This window comes from Mustela lutreola, chromosome 1 (assembly GCF_030435805.1).
Source record: "Mustela lutreola isolate mMusLut2 chromosome 1, mMusLut2.pri, whole genome shotgun sequence".
Classification (NCBI taxonomy): domain Eukaryota; kingdom Metazoa; phylum Chordata; class Mammalia; order Carnivora; family Mustelidae; genus Mustela; species Mustela lutreola.
Window position 1 is genome coordinate 180,521,380 of NC_081290.1, and position 23,693 is coordinate 180,545,072.

Consider the following 23,693-nt stretch of genomic DNA (forward strand, 5'->3'; position numbering starts at 1 on the left):
TCAGACACCTGGTAGAGTGCACAGCTAATGGCTTTCCTTCCAACCTCTATCAAATAATTCACCACTAGACAAAGTGGGAATGATCTGTGACGGGCGGGGTCTTCATCATAATAGTAGGAAATTATTTAGTTCTAAAACCCCATTTTCGCTGCTTGTTTATGGAACCCTCCTTCCGGTGACCACTGTCCCAGGACGGATGTTCCAGGAAGCTGACTCTGAAGACAGAGTTAGGTGGAGATGGCCCGGACTTTTATTCTCTTTGTTGAGAAGCTGTAGGAGCTGAGCCTCCCAGAAGAGGCGTGGCCTTGAGTGAAGGGGTTCCCTATAGCTGAGGCAGTCAGAACATTGCCAGCAGGCAGAAGAGCTGGGACAACGCACCTTTCATGGAAGATGTAAAGACCTATTTAGCCAGAGTAACTCCATCTTGGTTAAAAGCCATTTTGTTGTTTGTGCATTAAAATTTAAACTGACGCTGCCGCCCCCCCCTACCCCCAAGAAACTCACTTAGAAGCAAGTCTGGGAAACCAGTAAAATGTGGTCAGCTAGTTCCTAATAACAGAGCCCAGAATACAAGGATGAGTTGGACCAGGTGGAGACATCCAATCAGTAAGAAACACACACTCTTTTTCCCTAACCACCAAAGAATGTAAACCCTGCCGTTTGGGCGCCAACCTTGAGCACCAATTCTTTTTTTTTTTTTTTTCTTTTTAAGATTTTATTTATTTATTTGACAGAGAGAGATCACAAGCAGGCAGAGAGGCAGGCAGAGAGAGAGGAGGAAGCAGGCTCCCTGCCAAGCAGAGAACCCGATTCGGGGCTTGATCCCAGGACCCTGAGATCATGACCTGAGCCAAAGGCAGCGGCCTAACCCACTGAACCACCCAGGAGCCCCTTGAGCACCAATTCTGACCAGAGTAATAGATTAGGTCAAACAGCTACTATAGGGTAAATTGTAATTCAATTGGCCACCTGCGTGTGACCTTAACATGACTACAATCTCATTAGCCACCTTGTGTGGCCAAACTTTTGCTCTATAAAAGGTAGCCTGTAAGATGGGGAGGGGTCACTCTCTTCAGAGGCAGCCCTGACCGGTCAGTCAGTCGATTCTTGAGCCTGTAAGCTGGGGGTGGTTGCTCTCTTGGAGACGGCCCTGGCCGGTCAGTGTGACTTCTAGCGCTTGGCACAGAATAGAGATTTGCAGAACATTAACTTTGTTTCAGTCTCTTTCCCCTGGCCGATCAATCTTATTTCTAATACTTATCATAAAATAAAGCTTTAAATAACTTTTACTTTGTCTCAGTCTCGTTTCATTTAACAACAGACCTAACAGAAGGAAGTTCAGGATGGGGCATCTCAGAAGCTTACAAACTAGAGCGTCAACCAAATGGGTTGTGTTGATTCAGTAAGGAAGAATTATTAAGTAAGGAAGAATATTAAATAATGATATCAAGATGTGTTGATTTTTTTTTTTTAGTGCAATATCGGTTTACTGTCTTGTTTTTAGATGGAGCCCTTACCATTTACAGACGCATACTAAGATGCTGATGGCAGGCTATCTGGAATTTGCTTCAAAATAATAGATTGGAAGTACACGTGGGACAAGAGTGATGGTGAATCGTTGGTGTGGACGGAAGACAAAATAACGGGCTGCCCCCAAAGATGTCCGTGTTCTGATCTCCAGGGTGAAAAGGAATGTTATAGGTGTTACAGATCTAGATTAGTGGGAAGGTAATCTGGGATTTTCCAGGTGAGACCCATGTAATCGTAAGAGTCTTTGTAAGAGGGAGGCAAGAGGGTCAAAGCCAAAAAAGACGACAGCCATGTGCCAGTGGAGGCAAGCAAAGTCAAAGAGAGAGAGAAGTTTTGGCTAGGCGGAGGAGGGAGCCAACAGCACAGAAGGCAGGCAGCTGCTAGTAGGCAGGAAAGGCAAGGAACAGGTTCCTTCCTGGAAACTTCAGAAGAAATGCAGCCCTGCTGCCACCTTGATTTTGGACTTTCAGCCTCCAGAACCGGAAGGGAATAAATCTGTATGGTTTTAAGCAACTAAATTTGGGTAATTTGTTACAGCAGCCATACGAATCTAATACTGTAGGCATATGGGTTTCCACTGTGGTATTTTTTTACTTTTGTGAAATTTTTTTTTTTAATTTTATCTACTTATTATTTGAGAAGGAGATTGAGAGAATGAGTGGGAGGATGGGCAGAGGGAGAAGCAGACTCCCTGTAGAGCCGGGAGCACAACATAGGTCCTGATCCCAGGACCATGGGATCGTGACCTGAGCCGAAGGCAGATGCTTATCCGACAGTCTCCCAAGTGCCCCTACTTTTGTGAAATTTCTTATGTTAAAGAAGTGTTCTGAAAAAATAAAAGAAACCCGGCGTTGAAAAAGTAAAGCAGGGGCATGTGGGTGGCTCGGATATTAAGCGTCTGCCTTCAGCTCAGGTCACAATCTCAGGGTACTGGAATCGAGCTGTGCATCAGGCTCCCTGCTTGGCAGGAAGCCTGGTTGCTTCCCCCTCTCCCACTCCCCCTGCTTGTGTCCCCTCTCTCGTTGTGTCTCTCTCTGTCAAATAAATAAATAAAATCTTAAAAAAAAAAAAAAAAAGAGGGCGCCTGGGTGGCTCAGTTGGTTGGACGACTGCCTTCGGCTCAGGTCATGATCCTGGAGTCCCGGGATCGAGTCCCACATTGGGCTCCCAGCTCCATGGGGAGTCTGCTTCTCCCTCTGACCTTCTCCTTGCTCATGTTCTCTCTCACTGTCTCTCTCTCAAATAAATAAATAAAATCTTAAAAAAAAAAAAAGAAAGAAAGAAAGAAAGAAAAAGTAAAGCACATGGGGGGGAGAAGCGGAGGTTGGTGGACAAAGTGGCAAAACTGTAGTTTCGATGTTGATGTGACATCTGGCTGGCTCAGTCATTGGAGCCCGAGATTCTTGATCTCAGAGTTGTGAGTTCAAGCCCCACGTTGTGTGTAGAGATTACTAAAATAAATAAACTTAAAAAATATGTTGATATGACTTTGTTGCCTAGTCTTGTGAAGCCTGGGATGTTTTAATTTCATAAGTTATAAGTAGCTTATTAAGCAAACTAAAGCAGACATATCCCTTGGGCTCCAATGACTGGTTTCCTTGGGCACAGAAAAATACTCTGACAGTTTACTTCGAGTTTAATTCAGTTAGGAAATTGAGTTTCACGTAGAAAGTCTGTAAATTCTATTACTAAGATATTATTTTCATAATTCATCCTTATCTTGTAAACTGTCTAAACAAAGAATTTAAAAATAAATTAGATAAGGCTTTTGAATGATAGTAGCTTGAGGAGAATTACTATTACAGAATTTTAAAATAAAGTTCTAATTAGAGGAGGTCTCCAAGTGATAGCATGAATAAAAATGTTATAATTGGCCAACAGCTGCTAATTTCTGTTTCTTCCACTTAGCGCTAATTAGGCAAGATAAAGTTGCTTGTTTTTTATGGTACTGGGAAAGTGAATAATTGTATGTGTAATTATAGATAATGAAACAAGTATTAGAAGTATTAGCGTGTCTGTGTGTGTGTGTGTGTGTGTGTGTGTCTGTGTGTGTTTTCCAGGTTCTTTGAAATCGCCCCAAATCAATGTCATCTCAGAGGGCAGCTCCTGCCCCTGTAGTTAACTGATGTACCACTAGGGAGAGCGCGTGAGACGGAGCTTTGATCACTCCCCATCCCAGAGGCTGCAAATCCAACAGTGGTCGCTGGACCATTCCGGAATGCCCAGATCTAAAACTTCTGACTTGTCTTCTTTTCCCAAGAAAGCAAGTTTCTACCTGCTGGGGAACTATTCAGTGGGACAGGAAGGGAAAGAGGATGAGGTTGACTTGGGCGCTGGAACGAGCAAGTCCAGCAGAAATGTCAGAGAACTTAGACTCATCCGAAAGTTAACTGGTCCTCTCCTACGTGTCAAGAGTTAGGGTGTAACCTGAGAGTAAGGAGAGACCCACAGACGTGGTCGGGAGCAAAGAAGATGTAGAGTCTGAGTCTCTGGTGAGGTAGCCTCGGAGAAGATAAGAAGAATCCGGTCTAGAAGGGAAGGTTCAACCCCACAGTTCAAGCAAAACGTGCCTCGAGCATATTTCTGTTGATATTTTTCTGTGAAACCATCCTTCATACGAGAAGGAGCATTAAATCCCAAATCTGAAGACTGGACTCTAGTGTCAGCCACCAAGACTAGCTGATATGATGGAAGATAATTTGACTCCAAGCACGTTCATAGGATACAAGTTAGTCAACCCAACAAGTTGGTTAAAATATCCATTTGTTCCAGAAATCATATGCCCAATCATTGGTTTTTCAAGAATCGACAATTCTGGGGCCTCACAGTGTTGTTTTGCAGTATGTTTCATCTTTAGATACTTTTTCTATTTTTCAGGATTTGGGGGTTATTTTCCATTATATAAATAAAATATCATAAGTCCCATATTATTTAATTCATCTTTGTTTAGAAAATACAGTTAAAGCCTAAGCTTCAGGTGTTGATTAACAATTGTTAATGAAGAAGCTGGAAAGAATAGGTGACAGTCCATCAGTTGCTTTGAAAACACGAGCCTCAAACTAGTTATTAAAATTTGTTCCCCGGGGGGTGCCTGGGTGGCTCAGTTGATTGGGCATCTGCCTGCAGCTTAGGTCATTATCCCAGGATCCTGGGATCAAGTCCCACAGGGGCTCCCTGCTCAGTGTAGAGTCAGCTTCTCCCTCTGCTCCTTCCCCTGCTTGTGTACTCTCCCTCTCTCTCAAATGAATAAATAAAATCTTAAAAAATTAAAATTAAAAAAATAAAATTTGTTTCCCAGGGACAGCTGGGAGTCTGCCTTGGACTCAGGTCACAGTCCCAGAGTCCTGGGATGGAATCCTACAACAGGTTCCTTGCTTAGCAGGGAGCCTGCTTCCCCCTCTGCCTGCCACTCCGCCTGCTTGTGCTCATTCTTTCTGACAAATAATTAGAATATTTTCCAAAAAAAATGTGTTCCCCAGAATTCTCAGTACTTCGGTTAAGCCTGTCTTTCTTCTAGGTTCCCTGCTCCTCCTAACGAGGATCAAGAGAATTCCTGGGGCGCCTGGCTGGCTCAGTTGGTGTAGTGTGCAACTCTAGATCTCGGGTTTGTGAGTTCAAGTCCCTCATTGGGTATAGAGGTTACTTAAAAATCTTAAAAGAGGGACGCCTGGGTGGCTCAGTTGGTTAAGAGGCTGCCTTTGGCTCAGGTCATGATCCCAGCCTCCTGGGATCGAGTCCCACATCGGGCTCCTTGCTCGGCAGGGAGCCTGCTTCTCCCTCTGCCTCTGCCTGCCATTCTGTCTGCCTGTGCTCGCTCTCTCTCCCTCTCTCTCTCTGACAAAAAAAAAAAAAAAAATCTTAAAAGAGAGAGGGAGGGAATTCCCAAGATTCCTCTGGACTTGAATGGAGTAGGAGCACCCTTCCCCAGCTTCCACACTTTCAACTGTAACCGAGAAGAAGGGACGCTAGAACTCTGTGTTTCTGGCAAGATCCCCACCCAGCCCTACTGCCTGACACCCCCTCCCCCCGCGTACCTGCTCTTACACTATCAAAGCCAATCTCATTATGCCTTTAGCCTTGTTAGGCCTGTGTCCACAAGAAGTCCCAACACCTAGTTGACCCCTGGGCACTTCCCCATCTGATTCCATCTCCCGTTTCCCCAACAGCCAAGCCTCTGGACAGGCAGTAAAACCCTCTGTATCCTCAAACTCTTCTCTTTCCTTTCTTATTCTTGGTGAAGCTTGCTTTGGCCCTGACGTCACGGCTTCTCCTGCATTTCTCTCACAAGCTGGTCGAAGTGCCACAGGCCTGGAGCTTGTGTGCTGGTCTTTGCTTCCCACTGCCATTTCCAAATCCTCCTCTCCCCTCTTTCCTAGAAGCACTCAGTTTTGAGTCGGGTGTCAGTGGGCTGTCCATCCATTAACCCTCCTTGTCGCCATCTGACGTATCGACCTCCTACGTCATACTCGCTCAGTCCTTAACCAGTTTAAGCCCTGACACTCTATCATTCTCTCCAACGTGACTTCTGTCATAATTCTTAGTGATGTCATTATTAACATAGAAGATTATTAATACTCTGGTGTTTTCGTAAGCTTTCCCCTGAAACAAGGACTTGACACGTCAGTGGTGTATTTGGTAGATAATCCGGTCGTCGCGAACTAGGGAGCAAGGAGAGTAAGATAGGGAAGACAGAAAGGCTTCTGCAGAGGTGTGGCATGAAGGTCACTACCATGAACGTGGGAGACTCGAGTCCGCTGAGACCTCTGGGAGGCATCCTTAGTGCCTCCTGACATTATCTACCAAACATCTACAAACAAATCTGACCGGCGTCTGGGTCGCTGACTCACTGGCTTCTGACCCTCCTGGCTGAGGGCCGCTCCTTGAAGTGTGATCTTCCCCCTCCTTGGTACATTTGCCTGTGAACCCAGCAGGCTCCTGGGGGCGTGGAGAAGACTGTGAAGTGAAAGCAGAGAAGAGTGGTGTCCTCTTCCGGTGGGGAGCTGGGGGGGGGGGGGGAGGCAGGATGCTCTCACCGTGGCTACTGCTGGAAGCAGAAGTGGCTTAAGGGATGTGTCCAGGATCCCGAAAGCATCAGGAATGCCTGGCTTCTCAGGTTCCCAGCTTCCTGTCTCTCACAAGGATCCGGTCCTCCGCCTGACCTCAGTTACCCTCTCCTGCAACTGCTAACAGCCTGAGCTCCACTTCACTCTCCAGTTACCTCCTCCTATCTCTCCTATCAACTCAGTCCCCTATCGTGTCTTGACCCCAACAGTCCTTAGGCTCTCACCCAGTCCTTTGGTCCTTCTGTCTTTCACTGTTCTCTACCGTCCCGCTTCAGCTGTCACCCCACTGTCCATCCTCACACTCACTCCTTCACACGGACGCTCGCCTTCCTCCATCATCGCCCCACAGCACAACCCCAGCCCTGGTTCCATCCCCTTCCATGCCTGTTCCCTGCCTGCGTCAGAGCCGCTGAGCGTGGCTCACGAGCTGTGAGACCTTGGGCACGTCACCTACCCCAGCCGAGTCTCCGTCTCCTTCACTATGCCAAGCAGTCTCAGCGAGACTCCGGGACCAGGAGTCTCAAGGGCATCCCTGGGGCCACCTCGGAGTCGGATGCACTTCCTCAGCCCCTTGGCTTTCCCTCCGCCGTAAATCACAACGTCCCATCTTCTTTTCTCACAACGTCAGCTTTCCAACTTGAGTGGCAGAGCCATCAGAAGAGAACATTCACTCCCATCGGCCCGTCTATGCGTCGTGGTGCACCCTTCCCCCGCGGGGTGGGACCGTCCCTGCTCCTGGCCAAGGCCATGTCTGCTCCTCATCAGGACGATGGTTCCTTCCATCCTCTGCATCACCATTTTCTTCCTCCTCCCGCGTCATTCACAGCAGTCAGATGCGAAGTTGGAGTGATGCTTCAGTTCTCCACAGGGAGGGAAGGATTCCAGCTTTACAAGTACTCAGCTTTGTAAAGAGCGCGGTGCCCACGTTAACGGCCGGGTGCATCAGCTCTCATTGTCCCATGTGGCCAGTGCTTCCGTGTGCCATACATCCTGCTTCCCGTGCTTTAACATACCTAATCTTTAGTTTTTAATTTTTCTTAAAGATTTTATTCATCTGACAGAGAGGCTGTGTGTGTTTGCACACGCGCGTGAGCAGGGCAGGGGCAGAGGGAGAGGGACAAGCAGACTCTGCTGATCGGGGAGCCCAATGTGGGATTCAATCCCATGACTCTGAGCTCATGACCTAAGCCCAAACCAAGATTCGGAGGCTTAACCGCAGGAGCTATCTAGCTGCCCCCATACTGAATCTTTAAAATAACTCCAGAAAGAGAAAGAAACCTTTGTGATGATGCAGATGCTATTTTTTTAAAGATTTTATTTATTTATTTGACAGATAGAGACCACAAGCAGGCAGAGAGGCAGGCAGAGAGAGAGGAGGAAGCTGACTCCCTGCTGAGCAGAGAGCCCTATGCAGGGGCTTGATCCCAAGACCCTGGGATCATGACCTGAGCTGAAAGCAGAGGCTTTAACCCTGTTAGCCACCCAGATGCCCTGCAGATGCTATTTTTTAAAGGATTTTATTGATTTATTTGAGAGAGAGAGAGTGAGAGAGAGAGAGCATGAGAACAGGGAGGGGCAGAGGGAGAAGCAGACTCCTTCCTGCTGAGCAGGAAGCCTGACCCCAGGAGTCAGATGCTGGGAGCCCGGGTTCATGGCTGCAGCCAAAAGCAGATGCTTAATGGACTGAGCCACTCGGGCACCTGCAGATGCTGGTTTTATCCCAGCTTGACAGGTAAGTAAGCGAAGGCTCAGCTGGGTTAACTCGTACACACTGGGTCTCACTGTTCACGAGTGGCTGGACCCTGTTCTTAATTACTACCCTGGTGTTCTCAACCATGGAGACAGTAAAAATCATCCCCAAGTGCGTGCCTGGGGGAAAAGGCAGATTTGGGACTATCTACTGATCTCTGGGGTCAAGATCTTTGCAGGGTGGAACTCGGAGTTCTGCCTTTTTAATAATACGCTCCAGGGGCGCCTGGGTGGCTCAGTGGGTTAAGCCGCTGCCTTCGGCTCAGGTCATGATCTCAGGGTCCTGGGATCAAGTCCCACATGGGGTTCTCTGCTCAGCAGGGAGCCTGCTTCCTCCTCTCTGCCTGCTTCTCTGCCTACTTGTGATCTCTGTCAAATAAATAAATAAAATCTTTAAAAAAAAATAATAAAAAAATAATAATACGCTCCAGGGTTTTCTGATGTAAGGGATACATCTGAGGTACTGGGGAGACTCCTGTGTGCTTTCTTTACTGGAGACACAGAACACAGAGCGAGAGAACAAAGCAAACTCTTGACAGTGGATTCCTTCAAAGGAGGGGGACAGGAGATTATACTTCCACTCCCCTGGTGTATGTTTTATTTTTTATTTTTATTTTTTTTAAGATTTTATTTATTTATTTGACAGACAGAAATCACAAGTAGCAGAGAGGCAGGCAGAGAGAGGGGGAAGGCAGACTCCCTGCCGAGCAGAGAGCCCGATGCGGGGCTCGATCCCAGGACCCTGGGATCATGACCTGAGCTGAAGGCAGAGGCTTTAACCCACTGAGCCACCCAGGGACCCCTCTGGTGTATGTTTTAACATGGCGTTTAATTTTTCTTAAATGAGCAGGTGGTTTAAAGACTATTTTAAACAAGAGGCTCCTGTGTGGCTCAGTCTGTTAAGGGCCTGACTCTTGATTTCAGCTCAGGTATTGATCTCAGGATTGTAGGATCGAGCCCCGAGTAGAGAGCTTCACGCTCAGGAGGACATTTGCTTGAGTCGTTCTCTCCTCTCTGCCCACCACCCCCCTACCAAAATAAATAAATAAATCTTTATTAAAAAAAAAAAAAGCTGCCAAATAGATGTTTGCGAATTTCTTTTCTCTGCTGAGTTAAAATGGATTTCAGTGAGGATAAAAATACTTCAACGTGGTGTGCCTTGGTGGCATAGTTGGTTAAGGGTTTGCCTTTGGGTCAGGTCACGATCTCAGGGTCCTGGGAATGAGCCCCGTTTCAGGCTCTATGCTCAGCAAGGAGCCTGCTTCTCCCTCTCTTTCTGCCTGCTGCTTGTGCTCTCTGTGTCAAATAAATAAATTAAAAAATATATTCCAGTGAGCAAACAGCTAACAACGAATATTTTTCTCACAAAGAATATATAGGATGTTATTCTTAAATAAAAGAGTCCTTATTGGGGTGCCTGGGTGGCTCAGTGGGTTGAGCCTCTGCCTTCGGCTCAGGTCATCATCTCAGGGTCCTGGGATTGAGCCCCGCATCGGGCTCTGCTCAGCAGGGAGCCTGCTTCCTCCTCTCTCTCTGCCTACCTCTCTGCCTACTTGTGATCTCTCTCTCTGTCAAATAAATAAATAAATAAAATATTTTTTAAAAAGAGTCATTATTGAAAAAAACAATCATTCAGCACTCCAAATTGGGTCCATGATCTCTAATGTATCACTGGGATCCTTGCAGTATAACCGGTGGTGGATGGTTCTTCTGTCTGTTCTAGCCCAGCACGTCCATCGAGCGCATGATTCAGGAGGTGTGTGTTCTGCTACTGTCATAGTGTGGCTTGTGAAAGGTGACCGTGTGGATGTGGAATGAAATGAACAGCCCCAGATCGTGTGGAGGGCCAGACTTCAGACCATGGGCTGAAACACTGATTGTAGGGGACAGGCGGAAAGGAGGAAGGAAGAAGGATGCTGAGGGTGTTGACCATAGCAACTGGGTGGAGGACAGTGCTTTACCCTGAGAGTTAGGTAGAACCTTGGGGAGGCGAGAGAGGCACAGGTAAAGGTATGGAGCCGGCAGTTAAAGAACAGAGGTGAGAATCACAAGTTCTGATTTGCATGTTGGCAAAGGAAAAGGCATCAGACAAATAAGGAAACTGACCTTATTTAGGTTCTGGCAATGGGGAGAGCACACCAGCGCCCAAGACCAGAGTGCCAGAGGACGGTTTTGCCTGGAAGAGTAGAGAAATTGTACACGGGGTGATTTGACGGTTTGGGCCGCTTTTATGAATCAGGGGAGCGTCTCAGCCAGTTCACCTCAGTTTGTCTCAATGTCTAGCTAGTTGCGGGGTATAAACAGGTCACCTTATCATTATGAAACAAAGAATAAGAATTTTGTGGGTCTGTGTCTGGCCTTGTCACAGGTAAGTGGGTTTTATGAGAATCGTTAGGAAGAATGGACAGTTGAAGGTACATGGAGAAGGTTGGTTCTTTGCAGGAAGCCACCTCTGGAAAGCAGAATGTTGGGGGGATTAACCGCCACCATGTTCTGGGAGCACAGGGCTCGGGTAAAGTTCAGCCTATCAACATGTCATACTTGAGATGTTTACAAGATCCGAAGTGGAGATGGCCAGCCGGTGGTGGAATGTATGAGTCAAGAATCCAAGAGAGAGGGTCAAAGCTGGCAAGATACACATTTTTTAATGAAATTCAGTATTTCTAGCTTCAGAGGTAGACGTCAGCAATTCATCAGTGTCGCGTAACACCCAGTGCTCATCACGTGCCCCCCACAGTGCCCATCCCCCAGTTGCCCCCTCCCCCTCCCCGGTCTCCTCCAGCGACTCTGTTTGATTCCTAGGATTAAAAGTCTCTTATGGTTTGTCTCCCTCTCTGATTTCATCTTGTTTTATTTTTTCCTCCCTTCCCTTATAATTCTCTGGTTTCTTGAATTCAACACATGAGTGAGGTCATATGATAATTATTAGAAAGATCTATTTGAAAGTTCTCAGCATTACAGGTGAGATTCAGCCCCAGGGGATTTGATGAAGTCAGCGAAGGAGATGCATACAGAGAAGAGCCCAGGAGGATGACAGCCAGGCAGGTAGAGTGGAGAGGAAGGGGCTAGCCGTGGCGAGAGAGACAGACCCACGGAGTCGGAAATAAGTAGGAGAATTTGGTGTCATGGAGGCCAAGTGAGGAAGGGGCTCTGGGACAGGGCAGGTGGAGGCTGGGTCTGAGAGGGGCTGAGCAGTGAGATCAGGGTAGTGACCATCAGAACAGGCGAGAGAGTCAAAGGAGGCTTTCTTTTCTTTTAAGAAGAAATGCTGAGGAACAGGGTTTTGGTTTTTTGTTTGTTTATTTTATTTTATTTATTTATTTATTTTTTTACTAGGGGCGGGAATGATAAACGAGAGACGGAAACACCTGACTACAGGACAGGGGAAGTCTTCTGGAAGAAGGGAGTCCTTGGGGTGGGACCCAGATTACAAGCCGGAGCTCAGGTGCCGAGCGGCCGCAGGGGTCTGGCCAGTGCAGTGCGATTAGGGCCACGAACTGCAAACGGGGGGTGGCGGTTTGAAGATGGGGCACGGGGAGAAAAGAAAGCTGCCGCTTACGTTTGTCGTGAGGTATGGACGGAGGTAACGCACTGAGGGGGTCTGACATGCATGGGTGTACCAGGGAACGGGGTGGAAGAGGAGCCCGCTGGAGCCCACTGGGTAGTGTTCAAGGCTCATCTGAGGTCCGAGTCTGTGGGTTTAGACAAAAATGTTGCTTTTCTCCAGTGATGTTTCGCTCCTTGGGTGTAGGCATGGAAAAGATGGAAAGGTTTACACCAAGTTGTGACTAGATTCCTTATGTTTGATGGACGGGAAACGGGATGAGGTTGGTGGAGACATCTGCAAGAAGAGTGACTATGTGACATGTATATAGTGGGCTGTGGAGATTCTACTGCTGACTTGGTCCTACGGGCAGAGACCTCAGGATGGTTCTCCTTGTTTTGATGAAGCTGCAGGGTTTTCATTTCTACCCACCCCTCTCCCTCCACCCCAGCCACTTGTCTTGTCCAAGGCCCCACTTTCTGGAGGTGGGCATGGAGCTTAGAAGTGTTTGGGGGCCATAAAAGAGGGAGTCATCCATATTAAGTAGTGCTGTGGGCTAGACACAGACCGAAGGTACAGACGACTCTATGGCGAAGGCAGCAGCTCCCTCTGACATAGCCTCCCTGAGAAAGACAGCTAACAGATGGCTCGACACTGGCAATGTGTGACAGTCCTTGGCAGAGCAAAGAAGGATCTTCTGGCTTAGGGATAAGAATAGAAATTGTTATAGGGCTATGGTTAGATTCAAGTTTGGGTTGAGCGGTGGGGCAGGCGCTGAACGGTAGGGCAGGCTTTTGAGGTGAACTCTCCTTTCTCCAGGTGCTGTACAGACATCTGGGAAGCCCCATGGCCATCCCCCACCTATTGGGTCTGTTTCTCTCCTCCCTCTCTTGGTCCAAAATCTTGTAAACCTTTGGTGTCCCTCTAGGTTGTCACCAATTCTCTTATCAATCAGCTTATCGATTAAACTTCACATACTATTGTTTTTATGTGCAGAAGCTTTTTGGTTTTTTGCTTCTTAATGATCAGAAGTTTTGACTCTATAACTGTTATGTTTAAAAGGGACTGTAAGATCCTATTTTTGAAGGAATAATCCTAAACACTCTGGGGGCAATGGATGCATTAGGGCCTGCCAATAATTGTTTGAATGTCTGTTAAGAAGTATGAAAAAGAAGGGGTGCCTGGATGGCTCAGCAGGTTAAAGCCTCTGCCTTTGGCTCAGGTCAGGATCCCAGGGTTCTGGAATCGAGCCCTGCATCGGGCTCTCTGCTCAGCTCTCTCTGTTTCCTCCTCTCTCTCTGCCTGCTTCTCTGCATACTTGTGATCTCTATCTGTCAAATAAATAAATAAAATCTTAAAAAAAAAAAGTATGAAAAAAAAAGGGATGCCTGGGTGGCTCAGTCAGATAAGCATCTGTCTTCAGCTCAGGTCATGATCCCAGGGTCCTGGGATCGAATCCCACATTGGGCACCCGGCTCACTCACTTTTCTGCATTCTCCCTTTCTCTCTCTCTGACAAATACATAAATCATCTTTAAAAATTAATAAAAAAGAAGTATGAAGAAAACAAGCAGGAATGTATTTTTCAGTAATTTATATCATACAGCTAAGTATAAGCAGTGTAAGAGTATAAACAGTACACCATCATTTGTGGGGAAAGAAAAAAACATCCATGAAGGCTTACACAGGCACAGAATGTCTTAGGGATTCACGAAAAATTGGTAACTGTGGTTGTCTCTGCGTGAGGGAGGAGGAGTTGGCTGGGGGACTGTGGAGGAAGGGAGGATGATGGAAAAAACACTTCCTCCAACATTTAATTATGAAAAATCTCAAACGTATAGACAAGCTGAAATATTTTACATACTGAACACTAGTAAATCCACCACCTAGAGTCTGTCATTAACATTTTACTCTACTTGCTTGGTCAAACTGTCCAGGCAACCATCAATCCATGTTATATGTATATGTATTTTTAAGATTTTATTTATTTGAGAGAGAAAGGGAGAGCATGAGAGAGAAAGAGAGAGAGAGGCAGCACAAGAAGGGGGAGGGGCAGAGGCAGAGAGAAAAGCAGGCTCCCTGCTGAGCAGGGAGACCCATGTGGGGCTTCATCCCAGGACACCAAGGTCATGACCTGAGCCCAAGGCAGTTGCTTAAGGGACTGAGCCACCCAGGTGCCCCAAACGATGTTATCTTTGATACATTTCAAAGTAAACTGTAAACATAACTTCACTTACTCCTGAAGTCTGCAGCATGAATATCATTAACTAAATTTCAAACTGTTCACTATTTTTTTTTCTTTCGAATGCAATGGAAAAACCTTAAGTGCACACAGTTGAGTTTTGACAAATGCATACACCTGAATAGCCCACATACCTACCACAATATAGCACATGACTCCAGAAAGGGGAAGGAGCCTTCCTCGTAGCTGTGTTCCTTTTTAGCACATTCTGAATTTTGTACCACGTGCTTGGGATCTCTATTTTAAGATCAATGAAATATTTCAGCATTTAAAATATTCACACGTTTCTCTAATGATGGGCTATCAAATCGAAATGGGAAGAGGAAGACAGTGAAAAGGAGGGAACGCTAGGTAACAAGGAAGTGGTAGAGTCCAAGGTAAGACGAGCTCACGGGAAACATGGGGACAGCTTGTCCACCTGTGGCCGGGACAAGTGAGGGGAGGATGAATTATCCTGTTGTCGGGATGTCTGCACCTGAGTTTTCGAGAGCCGTCCTAGGGTTCGTGCTGCGGGCGTGGGAATGATGGCAGTTACGGTACTAGACTCCCTCTCTACCATATGCGCTGAAGTCCACAGGGTAGTTTTCCTTTATGCTATTTACCACAACTGCAATTAAGCAAGCTTCCAAAAAGACTTTTTTTGCAAGATTTTTTTTTAAGTAGATTTGGGGCTTGAACTCACAACCCCAAGATCAAGAGTCGCACACTCGTCCGACTGAGCCAGCCAGGAGCCTCCAATTAAGTAACATTTGATTTGTGTAACTACACAATATGCATCTCCTTTAGGAGATGATAAGCTTCAAGATGACCAGGGTCTTCTCTGCCTCATTTAACCCTACATCTCTGGCGCCTCGTACATCATAGGCACTCAAACAAGTATGAGATGCTTAATTGGATTCTTAAGCAGTGTCAGCCATTAATTAATGCAATTACTTTATCAGTTTGTCATTTTACCTTTTTTTAAGCTACATTGGGTTGAGCGTAATGTAATCAATTTACACCTTCAATCAGGCAGTGCGGTTGGCCTGGACTTGATGAGAAAACCCAGTTTCCCTGGAAAACGGAACTGTAATTACATCAAGTTTGCCCTGGACGAGGCCTTTTCTCCCTCCCATTTGAGTGACACTGGCCAGGTGACTCTACGAGCCAGATAACCTCCGCTAACTGGGAGTCAGCCCTCTGCGAACACCCTGCCAGGACCCCTGGGCACAGTGGCTGAGTCCTCCGTCTATCACACAGCCACCGTTTAACCATGCCTAGATCACTCTAATAAATCATTTGTAAAGCGGGGACGCCTTGGTTGCATGGCTGTGGCATCAATTTAAGGAGGTATTAGGGAAGCTCCTTACCCTTCTGCTTCAGTTTACTATTTACATAGGAGAGGGAGCACGTGAAGACAGGAGTTTGATCACGCCAGGCCTCTGCTCAGAAGCCGACAGTGATTGCCCATCTCCCCCAGAATGACACCCCGTCCTTAATTACAGTGGTTCCCAAGGCCCTGAATGAATGATCTTAGTGAGTTCTCTGCTGGCAACACACCAACCTTCTCCCTGCTCTTCCCACACTCTGGACAACCTGCCACACACCCCCCCCCCCACCCCCGCTGGAAGGCTCCTCCACAGGCCTCGGCTTTGCTCCTCTCTCCTTTCCGCCTTTCCTCACATGACATCTTCTCAGTGAGGCCTGCTGGGGACACTGTGCAAAGTTGCAAACTTCATGCCCCTTCCTGGCTGCATTTTCCTCCAGAGGTTTTATTATTTTTTCCCCTAAAATATCATGAATGTAGGGCGCCTGGGTGGCTCAGAGTGTTAAGCGTCTGCCTTCGGCTCAGCTCATGATCCCAGGGTTCTGGGATGGAGTCCCACTTGGGAATCCCTGCTCAGCAGGAAGTCCGCTTCTCCCTCCCCATCTGACACCCCCCATGCTTTCTCTTTCTCAAATAAAATCTTTTAAAAAAATACTATGCATGTAGGAATGAATACTGTTTTACACACGCGTCATACAGTACCAGGTACACTGTAGGTTCTATTGTGAGTTATACACTCCCCGCGTGCCCCCCGACCCCCGCCAGTGGTTAGTGGTCTGAAGAGCTAAAGCTTGAGGGTTTACGGTGAGTACCTTCTAGGATCATGTGCCTTCAGAAAAGCCAAGATTAATATTCATTGCCTGGACAACCTTGCATGGATTATTTAAGCGCTAGGCAGTCTGGGCTGGAAATACTAATAGTTAGCACTTTTGCGCCTCCACTGATTCATGCAGTCATTCAACAAACATTTATTGGACGCCTTCGATATGCCATTTCTTACTGACTGAGCAGCCGGACGCCAGCCGACCTGGCGCAAGCGTCTCCCTCGGGATCCCGGTGCTCCCTGCACACCGGGTCCCCGGATTTGGGGTGAGGGTGGGAGTGGGGGCGGGGGCGTGGGGGACCAGGGAAAATATCCGATCCTGCCAGCAGAGGGCGTGCTTCCGCCCTCTCCGCCGCCTCCCGACCCACCGAGGCGTCCCGGCTCCCACGCTCGCTCCCGAGCGCGCCCCCGCCCGCCGCGTCACGTGACGCGGCCACGGAACCTGAGCTGCCCGGCCTAAGCCGAGCTAAATTCGTTGCCGGTGGCCGCCGCGGGTGCAACCACAAAGGCTAATCCGAAAGAGTGGGGAGGCTCGCGGAGTCCATGCTTCCTCTTCCAATTCAGGTCGGCTCCCGCTGCCTCCTCCCCGTCCGCCACTGCCGACTCCCCGAGCGTGTGCATGAGCTCTTCGGTGTGGGGAAGCTCCGGTGACCATGTAGGGGGGAAGAGCGCGGAAGCTCCAGGTGCTCGGGACGAGGTCAGCGCCTTGAGCACGTCTCCGCGGCGCCCAGCACACCCCCGGTGCGGGCCGGCGGGCCGCTCGGCCCTGCTGGGAAGCCGGGCCTCCGCCTGTGGCCTGGCCCGGAGCGCCGCGAAATCTCGCGCCGTCTCGCGAGAGGCGAAGTTGCAGGAACATGGCGACGTCTAATCTGTTAAAGGTAAGACCCTCGATCCCGCGCGGCTCGGGCTTCGCGCCCGCCGGCTCTGGCGTTTCGGGAGAGGCCCGGCTCGGGCTCGGCGGCCGGGTGTGGGAGTGCTCGGGGGTTGTCCGCCGCGGGGGAGGCCGGGGAGGCGGCCGCCGAGCACCGGAACGCGGGTCTGTGGCCTTGGGGTCGGGAGGCTCCGGCTGTCCGTCCCGCCGGCCGGCGCGGGGTGTGCAGGGCCCGGCCGAGCGCAGGCGGCGAGCGCGGCTGGCGGGGGAGCCTCCGTGGCCCGGGGCGGCTGGAGCGTGGGGCTGCGGGGCGCCGACCCGCCGGGGCCGCGGCAGTCTCCGGGTCTCGGTAGCGGCCGGAGTCCAAGACGCAGCAACGGGAAATCCGAGAAGATGCTGCCCAGTCGGGCTCCGTGGCCCGCCTGACCCCCGCCTTCTTCGCCTCGTCTCCCTCGGCCCCGTCCTGTGTGCACGAAATTCCGGGTCAGGCGGCGAGCGGTGCCTTCCACCCCGCTCGCGCCCTCCCGCTTCTGCGCGCTGCACCTTCGCTCCTGTCCTCGCGCTCCCGAGTTCCCATTTCTCCTGTTTTTTCCTTGGGAAACTGCCCCGCAGCTCCGGGGCAGCGCTCCCGGCGTTTCTTCCCGAGCTCCGCAGAGCGACGGGATCCAAGACGAGGGTTAGAGTTAGTTTTGGTTCTGTGGGATGGCGGGGGAGACGGAGGCAGCAGCCCCTGCCCTCGGAAAGTTGGGAGGAGGAGGAGGAACACAGGGCACATGGATGATAAACAGAACGGACAGTACCGTGCAATGTACCGGAACCTCGCGTAGGTCTTCTTTACATCACCGCTAACAGCTGCCTAACGGGTGGGACTGTCTTAGGAAATGTGGACCAAACTTTACTAATCGAAGAGGTAATATATATTCTTTTAAAAAGGGGGAGGGACCTGGAAGGAAACTCAGTCTGCCACTTAGAGGCTGTGTGACTTTGGGCAAGTTTCTCAACTCCCGTGCCCTGCTTTCCTTATCAATAATGTGGCGTTATCAATAGCATCTATCTCGTAGGAGCATTGTTAAGGTCGTGTCAGTGTATGTAAAATACTTAAACTGGCACTGAATTAGTACAGGATACACGTACGCAGCCAGAGTTACTAGTGCGGCTGTTTCTGGGAGAAAACGAATTCATGGGGATGGAGTAAGCCATCCTACTCTTCTTTTAGAACAGGATTGCAAAGTTCTAATAGACCAGAAAGAAAACTTGTTTACCTTCTGAAGATTCCTGTTCTTGCTTCCCACATGTTTACATGAGCAGTAGCTAATGTTACTCATCGAAGTGTGTTTAAGAAATAATCTGGTTTGTGATTCTGTTTTTGACTTGATTACTTGGATGTAAAGCAAGGTCTTATTCCCCTAAGAATTCTTTCAGAAAAGAGCAAATCACTTTTTTCTGCTCCCTGTGACTTACAAAAGATTGTTTGGAGAAGCTGCACGTTTTAGGCTACTTCAGTGCAATAATAGTGTGCGTACTGTATGGAGATTGTGAATCTGCATAGACAACAGACACCTAGAGAATGAGAAAACTGCTTGAGTGTATAGAAAATGAGTATTTGGGACTTAGGTTAAAAAGTTCACAAGCATTCAGAAAGTTCTGTAACTCAGACAACTTTTATAAATTAAACAAAGGTGATAATGCTTTGAAAAAATAGGTAAATGAGTTATTTACTCTAGTGAACATGAAGACAGATGCCAAAGATACACTGGAAACTTTTCAGTGAAATTGTTTTATGAAGTGTTGTAAAGAGGGGGAGAAAGAATTTCTGAATGTTATTTTACATAATATGTGATTTTATTTTATTTTATTTTTTAATTTATTCATTGGACAGAGAGAGATACGAGAGAGGGAACACACGCAGGGGGAGTGGGAGAGGGAGAAACGGCTCCCTGCTCCCAACGTGGGGCAGACACTTAACAACTGAGCCACCCAGGCGCCCCCATAATAGGTGATTTTAAATACACACAACTAACATCATATAATGGATGTTATAAATAGACACTTGATTCTTCTATCTGCATCACCAAAAGTTTATGTGTTGAAGTTGGCCAGAAAAATCTTTTTTTTTTTCTTCTTTTCTTTCCATATTGGAAGTAGGGAGGGGGGTTATCTCATGTTCATACTGAAAGAAGTAGCTAATTAAGAAGGGGAAAGTTTGTTTTCTTGGAGAAATGTAGTGAGACTGCCAGGGTAGACCCATAACATGGGTCGTCTGAATTCAAATCCGGGGTACCTTGAATAAAGATCGAGGTGAGTGGGGTGTGGCCAGATTAGCCTCATTTGCTCTCTTGACAGGACTAATAGGTTTATAAGAAAAATGCCTTAGACATTGTGCAAGTAGGTTTCATCAGAGTTTATTTGACAGAATTATCGTGTCTTGTGGTCAAAATGGAGAAACGTGGGCTAGATGAGAATACAGTTAGAATTGGATTCATTAAACAGTTGTACATGAGGAAGGATAAGTGATAAATCATCCACCCGGAAGGGAGGCCTGCAGTGTCCTGCTGAAAAAATAAGCTTTCTTCCAATTTGCCAGTAACTTGGGTGGAGTTAAGTTTATTGAGTTTGTGGATGACAGTTTGGAGGGAAAGCTGATATGTTACGAAAGATTACAAGATTCAGAACTTTGATAGGAAACTTACAAGTGAGAGGGCAAAGCCATAAAAAACGACCTATGTTTTTAATATTGGAATTTGATAGAGGGATTGTGTATTTAAGGCAGGTGGACTGTGGCTGGATTTTGGAAATCTAATACGCAAAAACGTGTGTTGTATATTTTGTCGTACACAGTTACCAGTTGCTTGGGGGGTTATATCTCCCTAAACCTTTCTGTATTACTACTTTAAGTTTATTTGTTTGTTTGTTTGTTTTTAACATGGAATTCTGGTTCTTTTGCTTTGGCAGTATCTAGGCCCTCCGTTTATTTTCTTCATTTCTAGTTGAGTATCCTATCCCAAATGGCAGTTGTTTAAATCTTACTTTGCCGGGTCTCAGCCCTCGTTTAGTTCTTGGCCTGTTATGTAGTCTTGTGGAGGGCTCTCAACTCCTGTGGTCAGTGCCACACACTTTCCCAGTTTCCCCTGGATTCTCTTTTTTGAGGCACCTGCTGTGTTCTTCATGGCTCGTTCTTCAGCCTTCCTCTCCCCTCCAGGACCTGGCAGCACATTCCCTGTTACTTTTTTTAAGTCCCCTTGTTCTGGCTTCTGTGGAGGGAAAAAGTTCGCGTATCTCCTCTCATAAAACTTGGGCTCTTTTTCCTCTTGCCATTCATGTCCCTGGTTGTTTGAAAGGCAGCCCCCACATGCTTCCTTTATAGTTCTTCACCTTCTTGCTTAACTTACCGTGACTCCTCTTCCCTTACCTCCACTACTTACAGCGATGCTGCCTGATTGCAAAATGAGATTTTTCTCCGATATTGTTGATCACTAGCTCTGCTTCCCTTTTGATTTTTTTTTTTAAAGATTTTTATTTATTTATTTGACAGACAAAATCACAAGTAGGCAGAGAGGCAGGCACAGAGAGAGGGGGAGGCAGGCTCCCTCCCAAGCAGAGAGCCTGATGCGGGGCTCGATCCCAGGATCCTCGGATCATGACCTGAGCCGAAGGCAGGGGCTTTAACCCACTGAGCCACCCAGGCGCCCCTCCCTTTTGATTTTTAAGAGATTCTCTCCATAGTATCCTCTCTCTCAGATCATTGGTGTTTTTCACTGACCTCCCTCCTGTCCTCCCCAGTGTGATTATTTCTCAGGAGTTAATCTTCAGCCCTATTCTATCTTTGTACTTCTGTTTCTGGGGCAGTCCTAACTCCCATGATTTCACTATTTTTATCTCTTAACTCTGATCTGAGCTCTGGACCAAAACACAGTTCTGACCATATCAGTTTCCTGCTCAAATACCTTTGATGGTTCAAATTCTTTGATATCTTTCCAGTTGGGTCTTCTCCCTAATATCTCCCTGCTTCCCCGGCCCCCTCCTGCTCTCCTTTCTCTCCGTCCGCCTCTCCCTCTTTCTCTCTCTCACACACCCCTACCTCTACCTGGCTGGATCCTTGTTGGATCACTAGGATATCACTATCTTCATATTGGCCTATTAAAATCTATTTAGTCACTAATAGGATCGGCCCAGATTCCCCTTTCTTCTTAGTGCTGTCTTTTGAAATTGTTGCCTGCTGTGCACAGCCAGAGCAGGGCGTCACTTCCTTTTAGCACTCGCTTTATGCCTTATATATTATATGTTAGAGAGTCAACGAGAGAGGGAACACAAGCAGGGGGAGTGGGGAGGAAGAAGCAGGCTTCCCACTGAGCAGGGAACCTGATGTGGGGCTTGATTCCAGGACCCTGGGTCATGACCTGAGCTGAAGGCAGGCGCTTAAGGACTGAGCCACACAGGCCCCCCAGCATTGCCTTTAAGTATATTCAGGATCCGACTCGTGGGGTGGTCATGGATGAGGGGCACTTGTACCGAGGACACCATGTTCATTGGAACCTTAACAGGGGGTCAGTAAGTCTCTGGAAAATCAATTCATCCAGTGAGTATTCAGCATTTTCTAATCCCACCTGGTGATTTAGGCAAATTCCTGCCCTTATGTATATTTTTTGTGGGGGAGAGAGGCAAAAAACATATAAGCAAATAACTGGGTCAGATATGTTGTGAAGAAAAACAATCAGGGAAAGGGTAGAGAGGAATTGATGTTATATTTGATGGACTGTTCGGGGACAGCCTCTTGAGGAGGTGACGTTGGATGAATGTTGACATTGAATGAAGCGAGGACACGTGGCATGTACATATTTTGGAGAAGACTCCCAGGTGGAGGGAACAGGAACGGCTGGCATAAAGGCCTTTTGAGTCAGGAAAGTGCTCGGCAAGGAACTGTGCAGGTGATCACCAAGTTGTGGGTGTTGTCCGTGAACATTTAAGGTACACAACTGCGTGATTCTTTTTAATCTCTATTTGAACACCAGTGAGAGCCTTATTTACAGCCCACCTTGTCAGTTTTCACTGAGTTGAGGGGAATTGCTTTCCAGATGGGTGTGTGAGAGGCACATGATTCTTAGGGCCGCCTGCCCTCCCTCCAGTGTCCCGTCCTTGAGATGTGGTTACATTGGACACGGCCTAGGGAGAAAGGAACTCAGGCTTCTGCATGTTGGTAGACTGAGTTACTCTGTCTGTGATAAACGTCAATGTGAGCGTTGTTCCTGTTCTGGGAAAATAGATGAGCAAGTACCTCAATCTGGAGGCGATATGTATTGATGTTACTGACAGGAAGAGACAGTTTAGGATAAACTTTGAGATATCGGTCGTTTATCAGTGGATTAGAAAAGGGCAATTTTAGACTGCAGGAGGGTATGGAGAGTACACTAGATAACCATCCAGGGGACAGAGAAGAGAGACAAAGACAGATGTTTCTTACCGGCTGTTTTGGTAGGCCTCCTGGAGGACCCAGTCGTGTCACAGAAAGCCATGTGACTCGTGCCTTGGTATAGTAGGTGTGGAGTGAATTGGCACCCGCCTGATGGACTGTATGCGAGTAAACAGGTGACAGCTTGGGTTTAAACCTTGGTCGTGATACATGTAGTACAGGTACTGTCTGGCGTATTTGATCTTTGTAATGGGTTTGTTCATCTTACAAATATGTAGGCATTTACTCTGTGCAGGATACTATTCTAAGTGTAACACAGCAGTGAATATGACCGACGAGGTCCCTAGTCTGTGGAGCTCCTTTTCAAACGTGTGAGTGTTGTCACCAAAGAAGTGACACGTTGGGTAGTTTTTGTAGAAACAAGAGCTGTGATGGAAACAGTATAATCAGGAGTGCTCAGAAAATGGGGGCATATTTTATGTATTTACAACAAAATAGTTTTATCTTTTTTCCCAAAATACTGCTTTCAACTCTGTTCTGTTGAATTTTCCTTCCCTGCTACTTGATGACATTTCAGCCCCATCTCCTAGCTTTCTGGTTTTTTAAAAAAGTCCTGTTGGTCTAAATTAAAAATTTCAATCTCAAAGTCAGGTTAAATCTATGTGCTTAAGCCTTTGGCTTCAGATCTGCAGAGAGGAATGGGCGAAAGGCAGTTTTCTTAGGCTGTTTTAGGAAGGCCTCAGGGAGGTGACATTGACGCTAGACCTGAATGACCTGCATTCTATTCTAGGCAAAGGTCTTGAGGTGCTGTGGTGAGCTTGGCTAGTTTGAGGAACACGTTTAAAAGGGTGGTGTGGCTGGAATATAGTGAGAATTGCCAGGATTCAGATATATACTGGAGTTTTGTGGTTCTTTTGGTTAATGGGGATTGCAGGTGTGGTTTTATTTTTTTTATTTTTTTAAAGATTTTTTTTTATTTATTTGACAGAGAGAGATGATAGGCAGGCAGAGAGGCAGGCAGAGAGAGAGGAGGAAGCAGGCTCCCTGCTGAGCAGAGAGCCTGATTTGGGGCTCGATCCCAGGACCCTGGGATCATGACCTGAGCGGAAGACACCGGCTTAACCCACTGAGCCACCCAGGTGTCCGCAGATGTGGTTTT

General features: G+C 47.5%; 1 protein-coding gene across 1 annotated transcript in view; it reads left to right on the top strand.

The window, feature by feature from the left end:
- Nucleotides 1-16,639: 16,639 nt before the first annotated feature.
- Nucleotides 16,640-23,693, top strand: part of CUL5 (cullin 5) — a 92,069-nt gene continuing 85,015 nt past the window's right edge. The window contains exon 1 of the mRNA XM_059179655.1: nt 16,640-17,134. Coding sequence (XP_059035638.1) covers nt 17,111-17,134 — 24 coding nt within the window. The 5' untranslated portion in view covers nt 16,640-17,110. The remainder of the gene's footprint in view (nt 17,135-23,693) is intronic.